The sequence below is a fragment of the Erinaceus europaeus genome, chromosome 10, assembly GCF_950295315.1.
Source record: "Erinaceus europaeus chromosome 10, mEriEur2.1, whole genome shotgun sequence".
Taxonomy (NCBI): domain Eukaryota; kingdom Metazoa; phylum Chordata; class Mammalia; order Eulipotyphla; family Erinaceidae; genus Erinaceus; species Erinaceus europaeus.
Genome location: NC_080171.1, coordinates 124,568,389 through 124,585,909, shown reverse-complemented (window position 1 = coordinate 124,585,909; position 17,521 = coordinate 124,568,389). Strand labels below are relative to the sequence as shown.

The window sequence follows — 17,521 nt, the reverse complement described above, 5'->3', positions numbered from 1 at the left end:
AGGGGAAATGCTTCCAGTTTTTCACCATTGAGTATGATGTTGGCTGTAGGTTTGCTATCTATAGACTCCACTATCTTCAGGAATTTTCCATCTATTCCCAAGGAATTTTCCATCTATTCCCATTTTTTTGTAGTGTTTTGATCATAAAGTGATGTTGGATTTTGTCAAAGCCTTTCTCTGCATCTGTTGATATGACCATGTGGTTTTTGGTCTTGCTTTTTTTGATGTGGTGTATCACATTGATGTTATTTGTTTTTAAAGACTAGGGAATGTATTGGTTTTAGGTGTATAGAAAATTCTCTGTCTAGCCATTGGTTAACCAGTATAATAAGTAGAAACAATGGTGGCACATTTGAGGGGAAAAGAAAAAAATTTGCAAGGAAGAGAAAAAGGCGACTAGAGAAGTTAACAGATAAGACAGGCAACAAGGGCGGGGAGGCAGCTCATTCGGATGGTGCAGTTTCACTGTGTGCAGCCCAAATGCAAGCCAGGTTCCCAGTAAAACAAACAAGACAAGCAGCAGCAATAAGCCCAGCTATACCACAAGGATCGTGATATTAGGCATATTCACCCAGCCCCAGGTCCTCAAAAATTCCTGACTGAGAACAGACAGGCTGATGTGAGAAATAGTCAGTACTACTTAAGCGATTTTAGTTGTCCACTTTGAATAAGAAAAAAGAAAACGCTTCTTCTATCACATGGCTTCAGACACCACCACTTCAACTTAGCTAAGACGCAATATTGTTTTTCAGGATTCTTGAATAAAGTGAAGCACTATATATCCCTGTTATAGCAACTAAGTAGGTAAAAAATGTTGGGTTTTTAAAATTAATTTTTATCAATGATTCAACAGTGTTTTACAAAAGTGTAACTTTTAGTAGGAATACTGCCACACCACACATGGTACCTGTGAGTCTGTGAGTCAGCACACCTCCACCATCATTCTGTGCTCTTGACCCTGCTCCCCCAGTTACTTTAGATAGTTGTTATCCACAGAGTTTGAGTTTTATAATAGAGTATGAAACAACGTAGAATTCTCTAGCATTATCATCATTATAATGATTTTACATGAGCACTAACATTTAATTCTTTTTTTATGGTTTTATTGTGGGGGGGTTTGAACCTGGAACTTTGGAGACTTAGGCATGAGAGTCTCTTTTGCATAACCGTTATGCTGTCTCCATGTAGCCCCATAGCTAGAAAAAAAGAGACTTTTTAAAAATCTTTTTATTCCCTTCCCCACTAGGGAAAGAGAGAGACAGGCTGGGAGTATGGATCGACCAGTCAACGCCCATGTTCAGCGGGGAAGCAATTACAGATGCCAGACCTTCCACCTTCTGCAACCCACAGTGACCCTGGGTCCATGCTCCCAGAGGGATAGAGAATAGGAAAGCTACCAGGGGAGGGGATGGGATACAGAGTTCTGGTGGTGGGAATTGTGCGAAGCTGTACCCCTCTTATCCTATAGTTTTGTCAGTGTTTCCTTTTTATAAATAAAAAATTTAAAAAATATTAAAAAACTGATGCATACAAAGAAAAACATTTTTATTCATGTTAATGGTATCTAAATAGCAGAATCTGTATGTTTTGCCACAAGAACATCAAGGTTTGTGATGTTTATTATTATAGAGTGCTACTTCAGACATAACTGGGAGTTTTGCTATAAATGTGTCATTTTCCTGGTATGGTTGCGAACATTTGTACTCAGTTAAAAAATAGCTATTGCAGCACAGAAAGACGGGCATGGAGTATTTGTCTTTAGTTGTTATTGAATATTAGGAGACTTTTATTTGTTTGTTTCATTTTCAAACCTTTATCCTCCCAGATACTTATCTTCAGCAAATCCTAATGACAACAGAAGTAGTTCCAATGTGGATAAAAGCTTGGTAGGTATTTTACTTCTGTCATTTTTAAAAATTTATTTGTGGATAATTATTTTGTCTGCATGTTATTTCTGTAAACATGTGTTGCTGCTAAGTGAATTTAAATTTTAAGCTAAATGTCATTTCCCAGCACCTTTTTACCTACTGTCTCCTCTCCCTTCTGCTAGATGCCCTGGGGAGAATCTGCTAGGTGCCCAGATTGGTCGCAGAGTCTGGCAGAGTGCAGGTGTCTTTATCTTTCTCTCTCCCTGTCTACAATTCCCTACCAATTTCTCTCTGCCCTGTCAAATAAAACAAAAAACAAAAAAAAGGGGAGAAAACAGCCACATATTTGTAGTGCCAACTCAAAGCCACAGAAATTACCCTGGTGGCAAAAAAAAAGGGGGGGGGTGGACACAGAGGCTGGACATGAAGAAAAGATTGAAGCGGGGCCTGGGTGGTGGTGTGCCTCTTTGAGCACATATCTTACAATGGCTCAAGCCCCCAGCCCCCACCTGCTGGGGGAGAGCTTTATGAGTGGTGAAGCAGTTACTGCAGGTGTTTATCTGGCTCTTTCCTAATCCCCCTTCCATCTTGATTTCTTGCTGTCTCTGTCCAATAAATAAATAAAGATAATTTTAAAGTTTTTTTAAGAAAGAAAAGATTAATAGTAATAATCCTTTCTAAACAAGCACAACATGTCAACAAAGACTTTTTAATTCTTCATGAGTATGTTTAATAAAATGAGCTTTATTTTTAAACACAGCAGGAGAATTTACAAAAAACAATTTATAAGCTGGAAGAACAGCTGCATAATGAAATACAATTAAAAGATGAAATGGAGCAGAAGTGCAGGTGAGAATGTATTTTCTTTTTCTTTTAAGAGTTTATTCATTTATGTTAATGAGAGAGGTAGAGAGAAGCAGAGCATCACTCTGGTACACACAGTACTGAGTGTAGAGCTCAGGACCTCATGCTAGAGAGTCCAACATTCTAGGCACTAGACGACTTCCCAGACCATTAGAGTATTAAAATTGTGTTGCAAATGCTTATTTTCAAGTTTATCCTCTACACACTTTTTAAATTTTTATATTAATTTATTTTCCTTTTTGTTGCCCTTTTTTTAAAAAATATTTTTTAAATGTTTATTCCCTTTTGTTGCCCTTGTTTTATTGTTGTAGTTATTATTGTTGTTGTTACTGATGTCATTGTTATTGGATAGGACAGAGAGAAGTGGAGAGAGGAGGGGAAGACAGAGAGGGAGAGAGAAAGACAGACACCTGCAGACCTGCTTCACCACCTGTGAAGCGACTCCCCTGCAGGGGGGGAGCCGGGGGCTTGAACGGGGATCCTTACACCGGTCCTTGCGCTTTGCACCACATGCGCTTAACCTGCTACGCTACCACCCGACTCCCTCTACACACTTTTAAGTAGATAGAGTAGGTGTTTATAAAGGTTGCTGTTGAGTGAAGAATGTCTAGAATTAAAATATTGTCATTAGCTACACAGGTGTATTTCTCAAAATATTTAAAGTACGCCTGGACATTTGTAATTGCTGAAAAACTATACTGATAATCCCTTTAGAGCCTGGAACTAGCTTTTTGTCTTGCATTTTTATTACTGCACTGCAAAGGAAAGTTAATTTACATTAGATAGGAACTTTCTGAATAGGAATATATTGGGCTTTTGGAAAAGTCATGACATGAGTTTCTGTTTTCCTGTGCTGAAATAATTGCACCGTGACTTTCCCGACAACCCAGTAGCTCACTGGAGGAGTGCTTACTTTATGCCAAACACCCTAGGGGTCCAGTCATTGCCACCCGAAAAAAAGAAAGCCAGTAAGCTAAAGTAGATATGTACTCTAAACTATAAAGTGTTGTTGAAGATTCATATTCACTAATTTTTACTTCATTGTTATTTTTTATTTTTATTTATTCATTTATTTTTAACCAGAGCACTGCTCAGCTCTGGTTTATGGTGGTACAGGGGATTGAACCTGGGACCTCAGTGCCTCAGGTGTGAAAGGCTCTTTGTGTAACCATTATGCTAGTTTTTAAATGCAGCTATTCTCATTTTTATTGCATTTCTCTAAAGCAGTAGTTGAGGTCTCTTTCCTATGAAAACAGGCTCTAGTAAGAGTCTATTATTGTGCAAATATACGATGATAGCTTTACATAAATGACTGATGTACTCAGTTACCATAATGCTTTATAATTTATGTTTTAATGACTAATTTTGAGTGAATAAAATATAGAAGTAATGTGGAAATTATGTATTCAACAAATGGGATTTGGAGCTGGTGGCAGACCTGCCTGAACTCACCCATTACCACGCACAAGGACCAAGGTTCAAACACCTCCTCCCCACAGGCAGAGGGATGGCTTCGTTATTGGTGAGGCAGTGCTGCAGATGTCTCTCCTCCTCTCTCCCCATGTCCCCCTTCTCTCTCAGTTTCTCTCTATCAACAACAAAAAAACAAGGGAAAAGAGAAAGAAGATAAACAACAAAGGCAACAAAAGGGCAAAAGAGCCTCTGGAGGATTCGTAGTGCAGGCACCACGCCCCAGTGATAACTCTGGAGGCAAAAAAAAAAAAAAAAAAAAAGAGAGAGAGAGAGAGAGAGAGAGAGGGCGAAAAAGAAGAAAGACATGTAAATTTAGGGCCAGGCGGTGCCTCACCTGGTTTAAGTGCACAAGAACACAGGTTCAAACCCCTGGTCCCTACCAGCAGAAGGTAGCTTCACAAGTGGTAAGGCAGGGCTTCAGCTTCTCTCTCCCCTCTCAATTTCTCTCTGTATCTATCCAGTAATTAATAGAATATATATTTTAAAAATGACAATGTTGCAATGCAATAAAAATTATTTTATAAAAAGAAAAAAGTGGAATTTAAAAAACTGATAGTTTTCCTGTTGTGGGGGAGAGTAAACAAATCTCTCATATTTGCTGATGGATTAGGGTACAAATGCATATATTTAGAAAAACAGTTGAATATACGTAAGCAATTACTCATTCTAGGAGTTGGAATAGAATTTCTTTAAGTATAAAATATGCAAATAAGCAGTAAAAATAGAATCTACTTTTTGCATGAATGTTGAGAATTCTCTGCATCCCAAAAAGAGCAATATAAAAGGGCAGATGGGGGAGGTCAGAGGGTAGCTTCCCTGGCAGAACACACACTATAGGGTTCAAGGACCCGGGTTCAAGCCCCACTCCCCACCCTTGGGGGCCAGCGTGGGGGGATTCATAGCAGTAAAATGGCTGCAAGTGTATTCCCCCATCGTCTCCTTCCCCTCAGCCTCCCCTTCTCTGAATTTCTGCCTCTATCTGATAAGCAAATAAATATATATTTTAAAAGACAAATAGCAAATCACAAAGCGATGATAGTGGTGAAAACAAGGGTGAACTTCTGAAAGTAGTAAGAGCGATCAGAGTGGCTGCTAAGCATGTGAAAATGTGAATGGGAAGGTCAGCTGAGTTATGGAATTTCGGGTTTATCCCAAGATAATAAGGTTTGATGGGAGAAAAAAGAAGTTATTCATCTAAGATGTAAAATACCTGGTTAAACTTGCATTAAAAAAAATCTGTGTATCTGTAGAACAGCAGACGAACCCAGACCCTTGCGTTCTCTGGGTCCAGGTCCCTTTCAATGGCCACCAGGGTCATCACTGGGCCTTGGGGCTGGAACTGTGAAGTCACCGTCCCCAGCAGCCACCCCCACCCCTTTTCTTCTTTCTTTCTTTCTTTCTTTCTTTCTTTCTTTCTTTCTTTCTTTCTTTCTTTCTTTCTTTCTTTCTTTCTGTTTTATTGACAGGACAGAGAGAAATTGAGGAGGAAGGGGGAGATAGGAGAGAGAAAGATAGACAACTGCTGACCTGCTTCACCGTTCATGAAGCATCCATCCCCCCTTTGCGGGTGGGGAGTGGGGGCTTGAACCCAGGCCCTTACACGTGGTAATGTGTGCGCTGAACTGCATGTGCCACTGTCTGGACTCAACTTTTTAGAGAGCGGGGGAGAGACAGACCCCAGAGCACCACTCTAGCACTGGGTAACCTACCCTCCACTTACCTCATATGTCGCCTGTGGTACTCCTGTGTGGTACCAGGACTTGAACCCAGGGCATGATAAGGTATGTGCTCTACTGGCTGAGTCATCTCCCAGTCCTCGGGTTTGCTTTTTAAACAGTTCCATGACTACTTAGTAACACTGGACATTTATTCACCTGAATAAGGTGAGGAATGTGAGGTAAGGGTGATTCCAAGGAGCACCCTTTACTTAGCGCACTAGAGGACACATGGGCCAATCTGTGGCAGGGTGAGGAGCAACAGAAGACACTGATCTTGGACAACGTGTATTTGATCCGATTCCAAAGAAGAAACATGGTGTGTGCAGCTTTGAAAGTCAGAAATGTGTTTAGAGCCAAAGGAAGTAAACTGAGGTCTCAAGATAATACTCTTACAGTTGACCTCAAATGTTGATTCAACTGCTAATTTTACTGATTTGCTATATCCTATTTTTCCCTCCTTTTACCTCTTCTTGCATTAAGGATTAAACGGGTGATGTTTGTGTACTTGCTAGGAATACATGAAAGAAGAGTCTAGGGATCCTTAACCTGGAATCTGTAGTCCTCCTTCAAAAGATCTATGGAGGGAATTGGATATCTATGATTTCAAATTACAAAAAGTGAATATTTCAAAAATAAAAACTTCAGCATTTCTTCTGGTTTTTGATGCAGACAGTTATCCACATTTATTAGAAGTAGATGTGAGTTTTCATTCATTACCAATAGGAATTACAGGTAACTGTAGTAATGTGCTTGTTCCTGCCTTCATGATCTCTAGATATCATTTATACTTACCTCTGCGTTGAAATTATTGCAAATAGATCTTGTGATTTAAAATTTTTGGTTTTTTGTTTTTTGTTTTAACCAGAGCACTGCTCAGCTCTGGCTTGTGGTGCAGGGGATTGAACCTGGGACTTTGGAGCCTCAGGCATGAGAGACTCTTTGCATAACCATTATGCTATCTACCCCGTACCCAGATCTTATGATTTCATATAATTAAGAAGCACGTATTTCACTTAATCTGCATTTTTTAAAGTGTATGACTGTGTTTCTGTATGATTTTGGCTTTTGAAAATAGTGTTCTGAATAAAGACCATCGGTTTGAGTAGATTTCCAAAGAGGTCCAAAGCACACACACAAAGGAGAGCTGGGCAGTGACACACCTGGTTAAGTGCACACATTACTTTGTGCAAGGACCCAGGTTCATGCCTCCAGTCCCTACCTCAGGGGGCGGGGTGGGGGGAAGTCAAGAGTGGGGAAGTAGGGCTGCAGGTGTCTATCTTCCCCATGCCTCTCAATTTCTCTCTGCCTCTGTCAAAAATAAGTACTTTTAAATTAGTTTAATGGAAAAGTAAGGAATATAATATCTTGCCCTTGAGCAGTAACATCTTATTAATCTGTTACTTTTGTTTTTACAGAACTTCAAACATAAAACTAGACAAGATCATGAAAGAATTGGATGAAGAGGTACCTTTTGCTTTCTAATTAGAATTTTACTTTTTCAAAGTTCTCTTTTAGATTATTTTAATTTTCTTGGAAAAGTGCGTTTGAACTTGATAGGATGGTGTACTAGTATCTAGGAGAGAGACGGGAGAGAGAGAGGAAAGACCCTAGGCATCGCTGGCACGTTCCTGCTGTACAGGGCACTTGGACTTGGAGCTTGGAAATCCAAAACTGTGCTCTTCTCCTCTTCCCAGGCTTGAGCTTAAGGGGTGGAATATAGAGCCAGGGCCAAGGAATTACAGTGAAAGCCACACTTCGTAGCTATAGGCTCGATTGCTACAGATTAATTTACTCTTGGTAGTTTCCTATGAATATTTTCCTATAACGATTAATTTTTTAAAATATTTTATTTATTTATTTTCTCTTTTGTTGTCCTTGTTTTTCATTGTTGTTGTAGTTATTGTTATTGATGTTGTCGTTGTTAGATAGTACAGAGAGAAATGGAGAGAGGGAGGGGAAGACAGAGGGGGAGAGAAAGATAGACACCTGCAGACCTGCTTCACCGCTTATGAAGCGACTCCCCTGCAGGTGGGGAGCCGGGGGCTCGAACCGGGATCCTTATGCCGACCTTGTGCTTTGCGCCACCTGCGCTTAGCCCGCTGAGCTACAGCCCGACTCCCACGATTAATTTTTTTAATGCACTGCCAGGGAATGAAGCATGCGTCTCTCAAACACAATATTGTTGGATGACCTATCCACCCCCCCTCATCTATTATTTATGTCGGAGATGAGATAGAGGGAAGTCTAAATAAAAACTACGATAGCTCTGTTACTGAAAAGGTAGAATAATGTGTTTTCTTCTGTTTTTCCCTACTAAATACTAACTAACCCAGATATTAAATACAAAATAAATGTAAAAGAGTGAAGGTGCACCAGCTCAAGTTCATCATGAATTACTGTGCACACCGTAACACTTGGCATCCTTTGATCTTTGCAGTTCTTACCAGCTGTGTGTTACATGATCCCTTTAGTATGGAACATATTTAGTATTACAGGCTTGAGGAAGAGATTGAGTGGTAGAGTGTGTGCATGAAGTCCTGGGTTCAATCCCTGGCACCACAGACAAACAAGAAAGACAATTAGCACAACCGGGAGGCAACCCTCTTGCTAGGGTGCACACATTATCATGTGCAAGGACCAGATTGGAGCCACCCAATGGGGACTCATACAAGGGGCTACTTCATGAGCAGTAGGGTGATGCTGCAGTGTCCCTCCAACTCTGTCTTGCCCTCTAAAAGAAAGAAAAATGGACAAAAGAAGCCTCTTGGAGCCATAGAGTTGTGCTTGCTCCCAGCTACAACTATGACCTGGGTGGCAAAAAGAAAGGGAGGGAAGGAGAGAAAAATAGAATAGAAATGATAGGGTAGTGAGTTGGTTTTTCTGACATCCAATAAAAAATTATTTTTTAATATTTTTCATTTATTCTGGATAGAGCTATTAAAATTGAGAGGGAAGAGGGAAAGAGAGTCTCTCTGGAGGCTACAGATGAGGACAGATGGATTGACCTAGGTCTTTGTACACTGTGATGTGTGCACTAAAGTAGGTGCACCACTATAGCAACTATTCCGTTAGGATTATAAATAAGACAGAATATTAGTACTGTAATGCATTCAATGTGATTTTCTTAAACTAATGAAAAGTCTTTCTGTTAAAATTGATAGGAAGTTTATACTCTTGAATTTTAAAATCTTTGAAAATTTTGTACTTTTTACATAAAGGAATTCATACTCTTCACACGTCAAGCAAATTCTACTATTAGAAATTTGTTGTCCTTAGGAATTACTGAATTTACTGATTTTGAAACAAACAAAAAAATGCATTCCTTTTTATTTTTTTATGTGGAGCCAGGATCTTAACACATTTGCAGTCCTCCACTCCCAACTGCCAGCTTGCCCACTTTTTTATTTGGGATTGAGGGGCCACTGCAGCACCACTCTGCCCTCTGTGGAGCTTCCTGTGGTGCTGTGGTGTTAACACTTGGTGTTGAGACTCAAACAAAGGACCTTATGCATGGTAAACCATGAACTCTACTTCTGTGAGTTATGTCTGTGGCCCTTTTTTTTTTCTTAGTACGTATTCCTTCAAATAAATAAGATTATTAACTGCTGTGGAAACTTAATGTTATTATTTCAGGGCAACCAAAGAAGAAATTTAGAATCAACAGTATCTCAGATTGAGAAGGATAAAATGTTACTCCAGCATAGAATTAATGAGTACCAAAGAAAAGCAGAACAGGAAAACGAGAAGAGGAGAAATGTGGAAAATGAAGGTAAGTTCTTCGTTCTCGTGAGCTGTCTGCCTGGCACTACCTCTCAGGTCTTGGTTTTGAATAACTTTTAAATGAATGTACTGCCTGACATCCATGTTGAAGAGACAGGCCAAGTTCTAACGTAAGTATAGCAGTAGTTTACAAACATTTAAAATGGCACCACCTGAGGCTTCTGGTGTGATTCCCAGCACTGCACGTGCTGGAGTAGTGGTCTGGTTTCTCTCTCATATGAAATAAACCTCTAGAGAGAGAGAACTTCTCCCAGTACAGTGGTATTCTGTGCCATGCCAAACCTAGTTTGCTTGCTGGGGAGACACACATGCTACTAGGTGAGCTGTCTTCGTGCCCCAGTTTGTAAACCACTGCGAACCCCTCCCCCTCCCCAGGGGCCTCACACATGCGTGATTTCACTTCTCCCAGCCTGATTCTTTTTTTATTTCAGAGGAAGTGAGAGTATGTGTGGGGAAACAGCTCAACCACTTGGGGAGCTGTTGGGGTGATAGAGAGACAGAGACACCTGCAGCCCTGCTTCACCACTTTTGAAGCTCCCCCTCCCCCCCCCCCGCAGATGGGGACTGAGGGTTTGAACCTGGGTCCTTATGCATTGTTACATGTGCACTCAACCAGGTGCTCCACCACCCAGCCTCAATTTTCTTTCTATTTAAGATTTATTTGCTTGCTAATGGCTGGGGGGTGGGGGGCGGAGGAGAGATTGAGGGGTTTCCAGAACATCAGTTTGGCATAAATTTCAGAACTGCTCACTTAAGAGTCCAAGGTTTTATCTACGGTAACACCTCCCAAGGAATTTATTTTACATATAAACTTGGACACATGCAGTTGTTCCTTGCAGCGCTATTTAAAATGGCAAAAATTAAAAGTGAGATAAGTGATCAAGTATATGCTAGATTTTGATGTATCTGTATGATTGAATACTGTGCATCCTGTAAATGATAAAGCACCTCTTTACTATTAAGAGAGGTCAACATGTCTCTTAAAGTGGGGGTGCAGGAGACCAGACTGCTGAGACACCAAAGTTCCAGGTTGAATCCCCAGCACCAGCATAAGCTGAAGCTTAGCACTACTCTGGTACAGAAAGAGTAAAAGAAAGAATGCTACATTATGGGAGTCGGGCGGTACCGCAGTGGGTTAAGCGCAGGTGGCTGCATAAGGACTGGCGTAAGGATCCCGGTTTGAGGCCCCGTTCCCCACCTGGGAGGTCGCTTCACAGGCGGTGAAGCAGGTCTGCAGGTGTCTGTCTTTCTCTCCCCTTCACAGGCGGTGAAGCAGGTCTGCGGGTGTCTGTCTTTCTCTCCCCTTCACAGGCGGTGAAGCAGGTCTGCGGGTGTCTGTCTTTCTCTCCCCTTCACAGGCGGTGAAGCAGGTCTGCGGGTGTCTGTCTTTCTCTCCCCTTCACAGGCGGTGAAGCAGGTCTGCAGGTGTCTGTCTTTCTCTCCCCCTCTCTGTCTTCCCCTCCTCTCTCCATTTCTCTCTGTCCTATCCAACAACGACGACATCAATAACAACAATAAAAAAAGGCCAGCAGAAAAGGGAATACATATTCAAAAAAATTTTTTAAAGAATGCTACATTATCTGCTTAATTGTATGCATATGTAGGTTAATGTATAGCTGTATACATACGGAAATATATATGCCGAGTTTTTAAGTGTATTATTCAATAATAAATAATTCTTAAACTAGGTTTATAGTATTACACTAATAAATTGACCTTATTAGAATGTGGGGGTCGGTTGGTAGCACAGTGGGTTAAGCGCAGGTGGCGCAAAGCGCAAGGACCAGGTGTAAGGATCCCTGTTCCAGCTCCTGGCTCCCCACCTGCAGGGGAGTCGCTTCACAGGCGTTGAAGCAGGTCTGCAGGTGTCTGTCTTTCTCTTCCCCTCTCTGTCTTCCCTCCTCTCTCCATTTCTCTGTCCTAGCCAACGACAAGAATAATAACTACAATAAAACAAGAGCAACAAAAGGGAATAAATAAATATTTTTTAAAAAATAGAATATACTAGTTACAAGTCATTCTGATAATAGCAATTGATTATATATAATGTATAATCAGTGTGTTTTAGAATATTTAGAATACTGATAATGATATAATAAAGAATTTGAAATATATTCAGTGAAAGCATGTGTTGTTTTACTGTATTATAAAAATGCTTTCCTTTTTTGATTAATTTAAAATCTATGTACTTCCATTAATTTGGATTTGATCATCTAATGTAACTGACTATAATGGCTTAAGATTAAATTCACTTTCTGAAAAAAAATATTTCTCTTGTGAAAATGGTGATTTTGATATCTGTTTCCAGTGTCTACATTAAAGGATCAGTTGGAAGACTTAAGGAAAGCAAGTCAGAACTCACAACTTGCTAATGAGAAATTGGCCCAATTACAAAAGCAGGTAAGTTTTTAGAATGAAATTTTAAAATATTAAGTTAAGTTTGGTTAGTTGTATCTAACACACTTTCTTGCTCCCTCTTTATTACTAGCTAGAAGAAGCCAATGACTTACTTAGGACTGAGTCAGACACTGCGGTGAGGTTAAGGAAGAGTCACACTGAGATGAGCAAGGCGGTCAGTCAGCTGGAGTCTCTGAACAGAGAGCTGCAAGAGAGAAACAGGATCTTAGAAGATTCTAAGTCGCAAACGGACAAAGACTATTACCAGCTGCAAGCTGCGCTAGAAGCTGAACGGAGAGACAGGGGCCATGATTCTGAGATGATTGGCGACCTTCAAGGTAATATTTTTTCTTCTCGTGATATAATAAATATTACATAAAATTAATCCTGTTGCTGTTTTTGATTGTTAGTTCATTGGCTTGAAGTATTCTCTCTGTTGTGTGCCAGTCAGCGCTACTCACTTCCTGAACTTTTTGTTTTCTTTTTTAAAATTTTTATATTTATTTATTTTCCTTTTTGTTGCCCTTGCTTTTTATTGCTTTTAAGAGAGAAGAAAAAGACATAAAATTTACAGTCTTATTCATTTCATGTGTAGTTAGAGTTTTTATCACTTTACCTTCATAAAGAAAATGGTATTGGCTCATGCCTACATTTGTATCCTATTGTGATTCCTTCATAGCACAAACACCCTGGTGAAACAGGTCATGTGGAGTTTCTGATTTTATTGCTAGATGAGTGAAAGTTTACGGCATTCCTGATTCACCAAGATCTTGCTTAATTGGTCCAGGCAGAGAAGATGATCATTATTAACTTTTCCCAGTGCATTGTTGGCAGAAATGGAAACTCAGTTGCAGAAAGAGAATCCTACAACAAATAAAGAAGTAGGTGCTTGGAAAGGTTAGAACAGGAATAGGACTAGAGACGGCCCATCTCTGCGCCTGAAAACAAAGATGGGTTGAAGAGGCAGCAACACTGTGCTTGCTCCCTAGACTTTCCACGCCTGATCCCTTGTTCAATCTCTATCTAGTACCATGAGCCATAATTCAGCAGTGGGCTGATCTTTCTCTCTAAAATAAAACCAGTCTTTAAAAAATAAATGATAGGGAGTCGGGCCGTAGCGCAGTGGGTTAAGCGCAGGTGGCGCAAAGCACAAGGACCTGCAGAAGGATCCCGGTTCAAGCCCCCAGCTCCCCACCTGCAGGGGAGTCGCTTCACAGGCGGTGAAGCAGGTCTGCAGGTGTCTGTCTTTCTCTCCCCTCTCTGCCTTCCCCTCCTCTCTCCATTTCTCTCTGTCCTATGCAACAACCAGTGACATCAATAACAATAATAACTACAACAACATTAAAAAGACAAGGGCAACAAAAGGCAAAATAAATAAAATTAAAAAAAAAAAATATATATATATATATATATATATATATATATGATAAAAGGAAATGTAGGGTTAGTATAACTAACAGGGGCTAAAGGAACAGCTTTGATAATGGCCATAACAGAGTTTTCTAGCCACCAAGGTTATCACTGGGGTTCAGTGTCTGCAGGGTGACGGCTATTTTTCCTTTTCCTTTTTTTCTTTTTTGAATGGGGAAGGAGTGAAGAGATACCCACAGTATTACTCCCTCATTTGTGAAGCTTCCCCTACAGGTGAGGGTTGGGCTTGGATGTGGGGTACTGAGGCTCGGCTCCATGTCCTCTGCTGAAGGACCCACTACTCAGCCTCTGGTTTTGTTTCCTCAGAGTTGTTTGGTGTTACCCTTTTCCTACTTTTGTTGTTGTCTGTCTGAATATTTGTATAAGCGGCAATATTCGTAGTACCTAATTAAAAGAAAGTTATGCATACAAAATGCCAGACTCCTCAGGACAAAATTGGCAATGGGTTAGTTCATTTTAATCTTAGCACAGGGCTGGAACATAGTTTAAATCTCTTGGGGCTTGCTGAATAACTATAATTCTGTGGAGAGAGGGGTCGGGGTCACTTTTTGTGACTATGGAAACAGAATTTAAGATCTTGTTGGTTTTTAGTTAAGGAATGTTGTGCAATTTTATTTCTCACGGACTAAGCTTAAAATAGATCTGAAAATAAGCGCACGTGGCACAAAGTGCAAGGACCGGTGTAAGGATCCCGGTTCGAGCCCCCGGCTCCCCACCTGCAGAGGAGTCGCTTCACAGGCGGTGAAGCAGGTCTGCAGGTGTCTGTCTTTCTCTCCCCCCTCTGTCTTCCCCTCCTCTCTCCATTTCTCTCTGTCCTATCCAACAACGACGACATCAAAATAACAACAGCAATAATAATTACAATAACAATGAAAAACAACAAGGGCAACAAAAAGGAAAATAAATAAATATAGAAAAAAATTTAAAAAAAAAAGATATGAAAATAACCAGGGAAGTAACTTCATTATATGTATTAGCAAAACCTTATACTTGAGTTTATGTTCTAGACCATTTTATATAACTCTGAACGTCAGTTCATTGGCCTTTATACACCAAGGAGGTGTATAAAGTTCTAAAATCCTTGATGTCTGTAATCTCCTAGCTTTAAAAAAAGTCACCTCCAGGGAGGCTGCTTCCCATCTGATCTACCACTTATACCAGATCTTTATTTTAGCATTGGTGAGGTTAAGGGAAATTCATAGAATGATTTATGACTGATAGTAATTTTTAGTGTTGCTTTGAATTTTTATTATTATTTTTACCAGAGAATGCTCAGCTCTGCCTTATGGGGATTGAACCTGGGACTTGAGAGCCTCAGGCATTAAAGTCTTTTTGCATAACCGTTAACGCTATTCCCCACCCTTGAATTTAATTTAAATGTGAATCAAAGAAATTAGAAAGCATAAAACAGGCCCCCCACTGAGCGGAAGCTCAGCTGGTTAAGTGCACATGGCTCAAAGCACAAGAACCTGATCCCAGTTGGAGCCCAGCTCCCCCCCTGCAGGGGAGTCAGTCCCTTCACAGGCGGTGAAGCAGGTCTGCAGGTGTCTGTCTTTCTCTCCCCCTCTCTGTCTTCCCCTCCTCTCTCAACTTCTCTCTGTCCTATCCAATAACATCGAGGACAACAGTAGCAACAATGATAAACAACAAGGGCAACAAAGGGGAAAAAATAGCCTCCAAGAGCAGTGGATTCATAGTTGCAGGCACCAAGTCCCAGCGATAACCTTGGAGGAAACAAAAATGCATAAAACTTAGGTGAGTTTCAGCATACATCTGTAGAGGTGCATTGTGGTGAAGGAAGGAAGGGAGGGAGGGAGAGAGAGAGAGAGAGAGAGAGAGAGAGAGAAAGAAAAAGAAAGAAAGAAAGAAAGAAAGAAAGAAAGAAAGAAAGAAAGAAAGAAAGAAAGTGAGAGAGAGAGAGAGAAAGAACTGCAATCCTTTATGGCTCTTAAGAAATTTCAGGGGAGTCCGGTGGTAGCGAAACAGATTAAGCGCACGTGGCACCAAGCGCAAGGACCGGCATAAGGATCCTGGTTCTGAGCTGGCTCCCCACCTGCAGGGAAGTCTCTTCACAGGTGGTGAAGCAGGTCTGCAGGTGTCTGTCTTTCTCTCCCCCTCTCTGTCTTCCCCTCCTCTCTCCATTTCTCTCTGCCCTATCTAACAACGAGGACATCAATTACAATAACAATAATAATAAACTACAACAATAATAAACAAGGGAAAATAAATATTTAAAAAATTTAAAGTATATAAAAAAATTCAAGTCCCTTGGTTATAAATTTCTCATAGTTTTGGTTGCCAGGCTTCTAGCAGTCACAATTACTTTTTTAAAAATTTTTTTATATTTATTTATTTTATTTTCCCTTTTGTTGCCCTTGTTGTTGTAGTTATTATTGTTGTTGTTGTTATTGATGTCCTCGTTAGATAGGACAGAGAGAAACGGAGAGAGGAGAGGAAGACAGAGGGGGGAGAGAAAGACAGACACCTGCAGACCTGCTTCACTGCCTGTGGAGCGACTCCCCTGCAGGTGGGGAACCGGGGGCTCGAACCGGGATCCTCACGCCAGTCTTTGCGCTTTGCGCCACATGCGTTTAACCCACTGCGCTACCGCCGAACTCCCAGAATTACTTTTTTTTTAAAAATATTTATTTATTCCCCTTTGTTGCCCTTGTTTTATTGTTGTAATTATTATTGTTGTCATCGTTGTTGGATAGGACAGAGAGAAATGGAGAGAGAAGGGGAAGACGGGGAGAAAAAGACAAACACCTGTAGACCTGCTTCACCACCTGTGAAGAGACTCCCCTGCAGGTGGGGAGCCCGGGGCTCTCTAATCCTTCGGCCAGTCCTTGTGCTTTGCGCCACCTGTGCTTAACGGGCCAGCCGACTCCCCCACAGTTACTTCTTAGAAGGTCCTGCATGTACACTAATGGCTGGGGAGAAGGTTTTTTTTTTTATATGTGTGATAAATTACTTCCAAAAAATAACTGGGTAGTAAATACTTTAAGTAGGCCATACACATAAATAAAGGAGGAAAAAAAACCTTTTTTTATTTTATTTCTTTATTAGGAGATTAATGGTTTACAGTCAACAGTAAAATATAATAGTTTGTACATTTCTCAGTTTTCCACATGACAGTTCGACCCCTACTAGGCCCAAGGAGGGGAAAATCTTACTTTCATGTCCATGGGGAGGAACAGGCTTAAAGGCCTAAAGTTTGTCAAAACCTGGATTCAGTAATGTATATCAGCATAGTTATTGTCAGAGTTTAAAGTTAATTTCCAAAGCCTCAGTCATAGGGGCATAAACAAAATAAATCCATAAAGATCAAAATGTGTTAGAAGAATCCAAGTTTTAATTGAAATGCTATGCTATTCATATGATATGCTAGAGAATTTATCTATGATTCTTCACCATGAAATATAAAAAGATAAAGTGTTTAGTGACCATTTTTGTGAAGCCTGAGAAGTTGCACAGCAGGTACAGTGCTGGACTTGCATGGTGAGGTCCTGGTTTGATCCCTACCATCACGTACCCCAGAAGGAAGCCCTGGTCATTCCTTCTCATGGCCACAGAGTTACTGCTGAGACATGGTGCCCACACAAGGAATCCAACACTCTTGGCAACCATTCTTTTCCTTTCTTCGTTTTAATAGTGATAGAGACAAATTGAGAAGGAAGCTAGAGAAAGATAGAAGTGGGTAGAGAAAAAAGATCCCTGCAGTATTGTGCAGCTCTGCTTGACCACTTGTGAAGCTTTCCCCACAGGTGAGGACCCGGGGCTTGAACTCAGGTTCTTGTGCGCTCTTAACAGGTGTGCCACTGCCTGGCTCCCCTAAATACATTTCTACAAAAACGAAGGCAACAAAAGGGAAAAAACAGCTTCCAGGAGCAGTAGATTTGTAGTGCAGGCACCGAACCCCAGCCATAATAACTCTGAAGGGAAAAAAGAATACATTTTTAAAATAACTTTTTTTTTAAATGTTATGCTTGT

At 40.6% G+C, this 17,521-nt stretch overlaps 1 protein-coding gene across 2 annotated transcripts in view; it reads left to right on the top strand.

Annotated features, from left to right (window-relative positions):
* ROCK1 (Rho associated coiled-coil containing protein kinase 1) overlaps positions 1-17,521 on the top strand; it is a 104,989-nt gene that overhangs the window by 52,083 nt on the left and 35,385 nt on the right. For both annotated transcript variants that reach the window (XM_060200766.1, XM_060200765.1), the window contains exons 11-16: positions 1,826-1,886; positions 2,629-2,717; positions 7,339-7,387; positions 9,557-9,692; positions 12,012-12,103; positions 12,192-12,438. In XM_060200766.1, the coding sequence (XP_060056749.1) occupies positions 1,826-1,886; positions 2,629-2,717; positions 7,339-7,387; positions 9,557-9,692; positions 12,012-12,103; positions 12,192-12,438 (674 nt within the window). The remainder of the gene's footprint in view (positions 1-1,825; positions 1,887-2,628; positions 2,718-7,338; positions 7,388-9,556; positions 9,693-12,011; positions 12,104-12,191; positions 12,439-17,521) is intronic.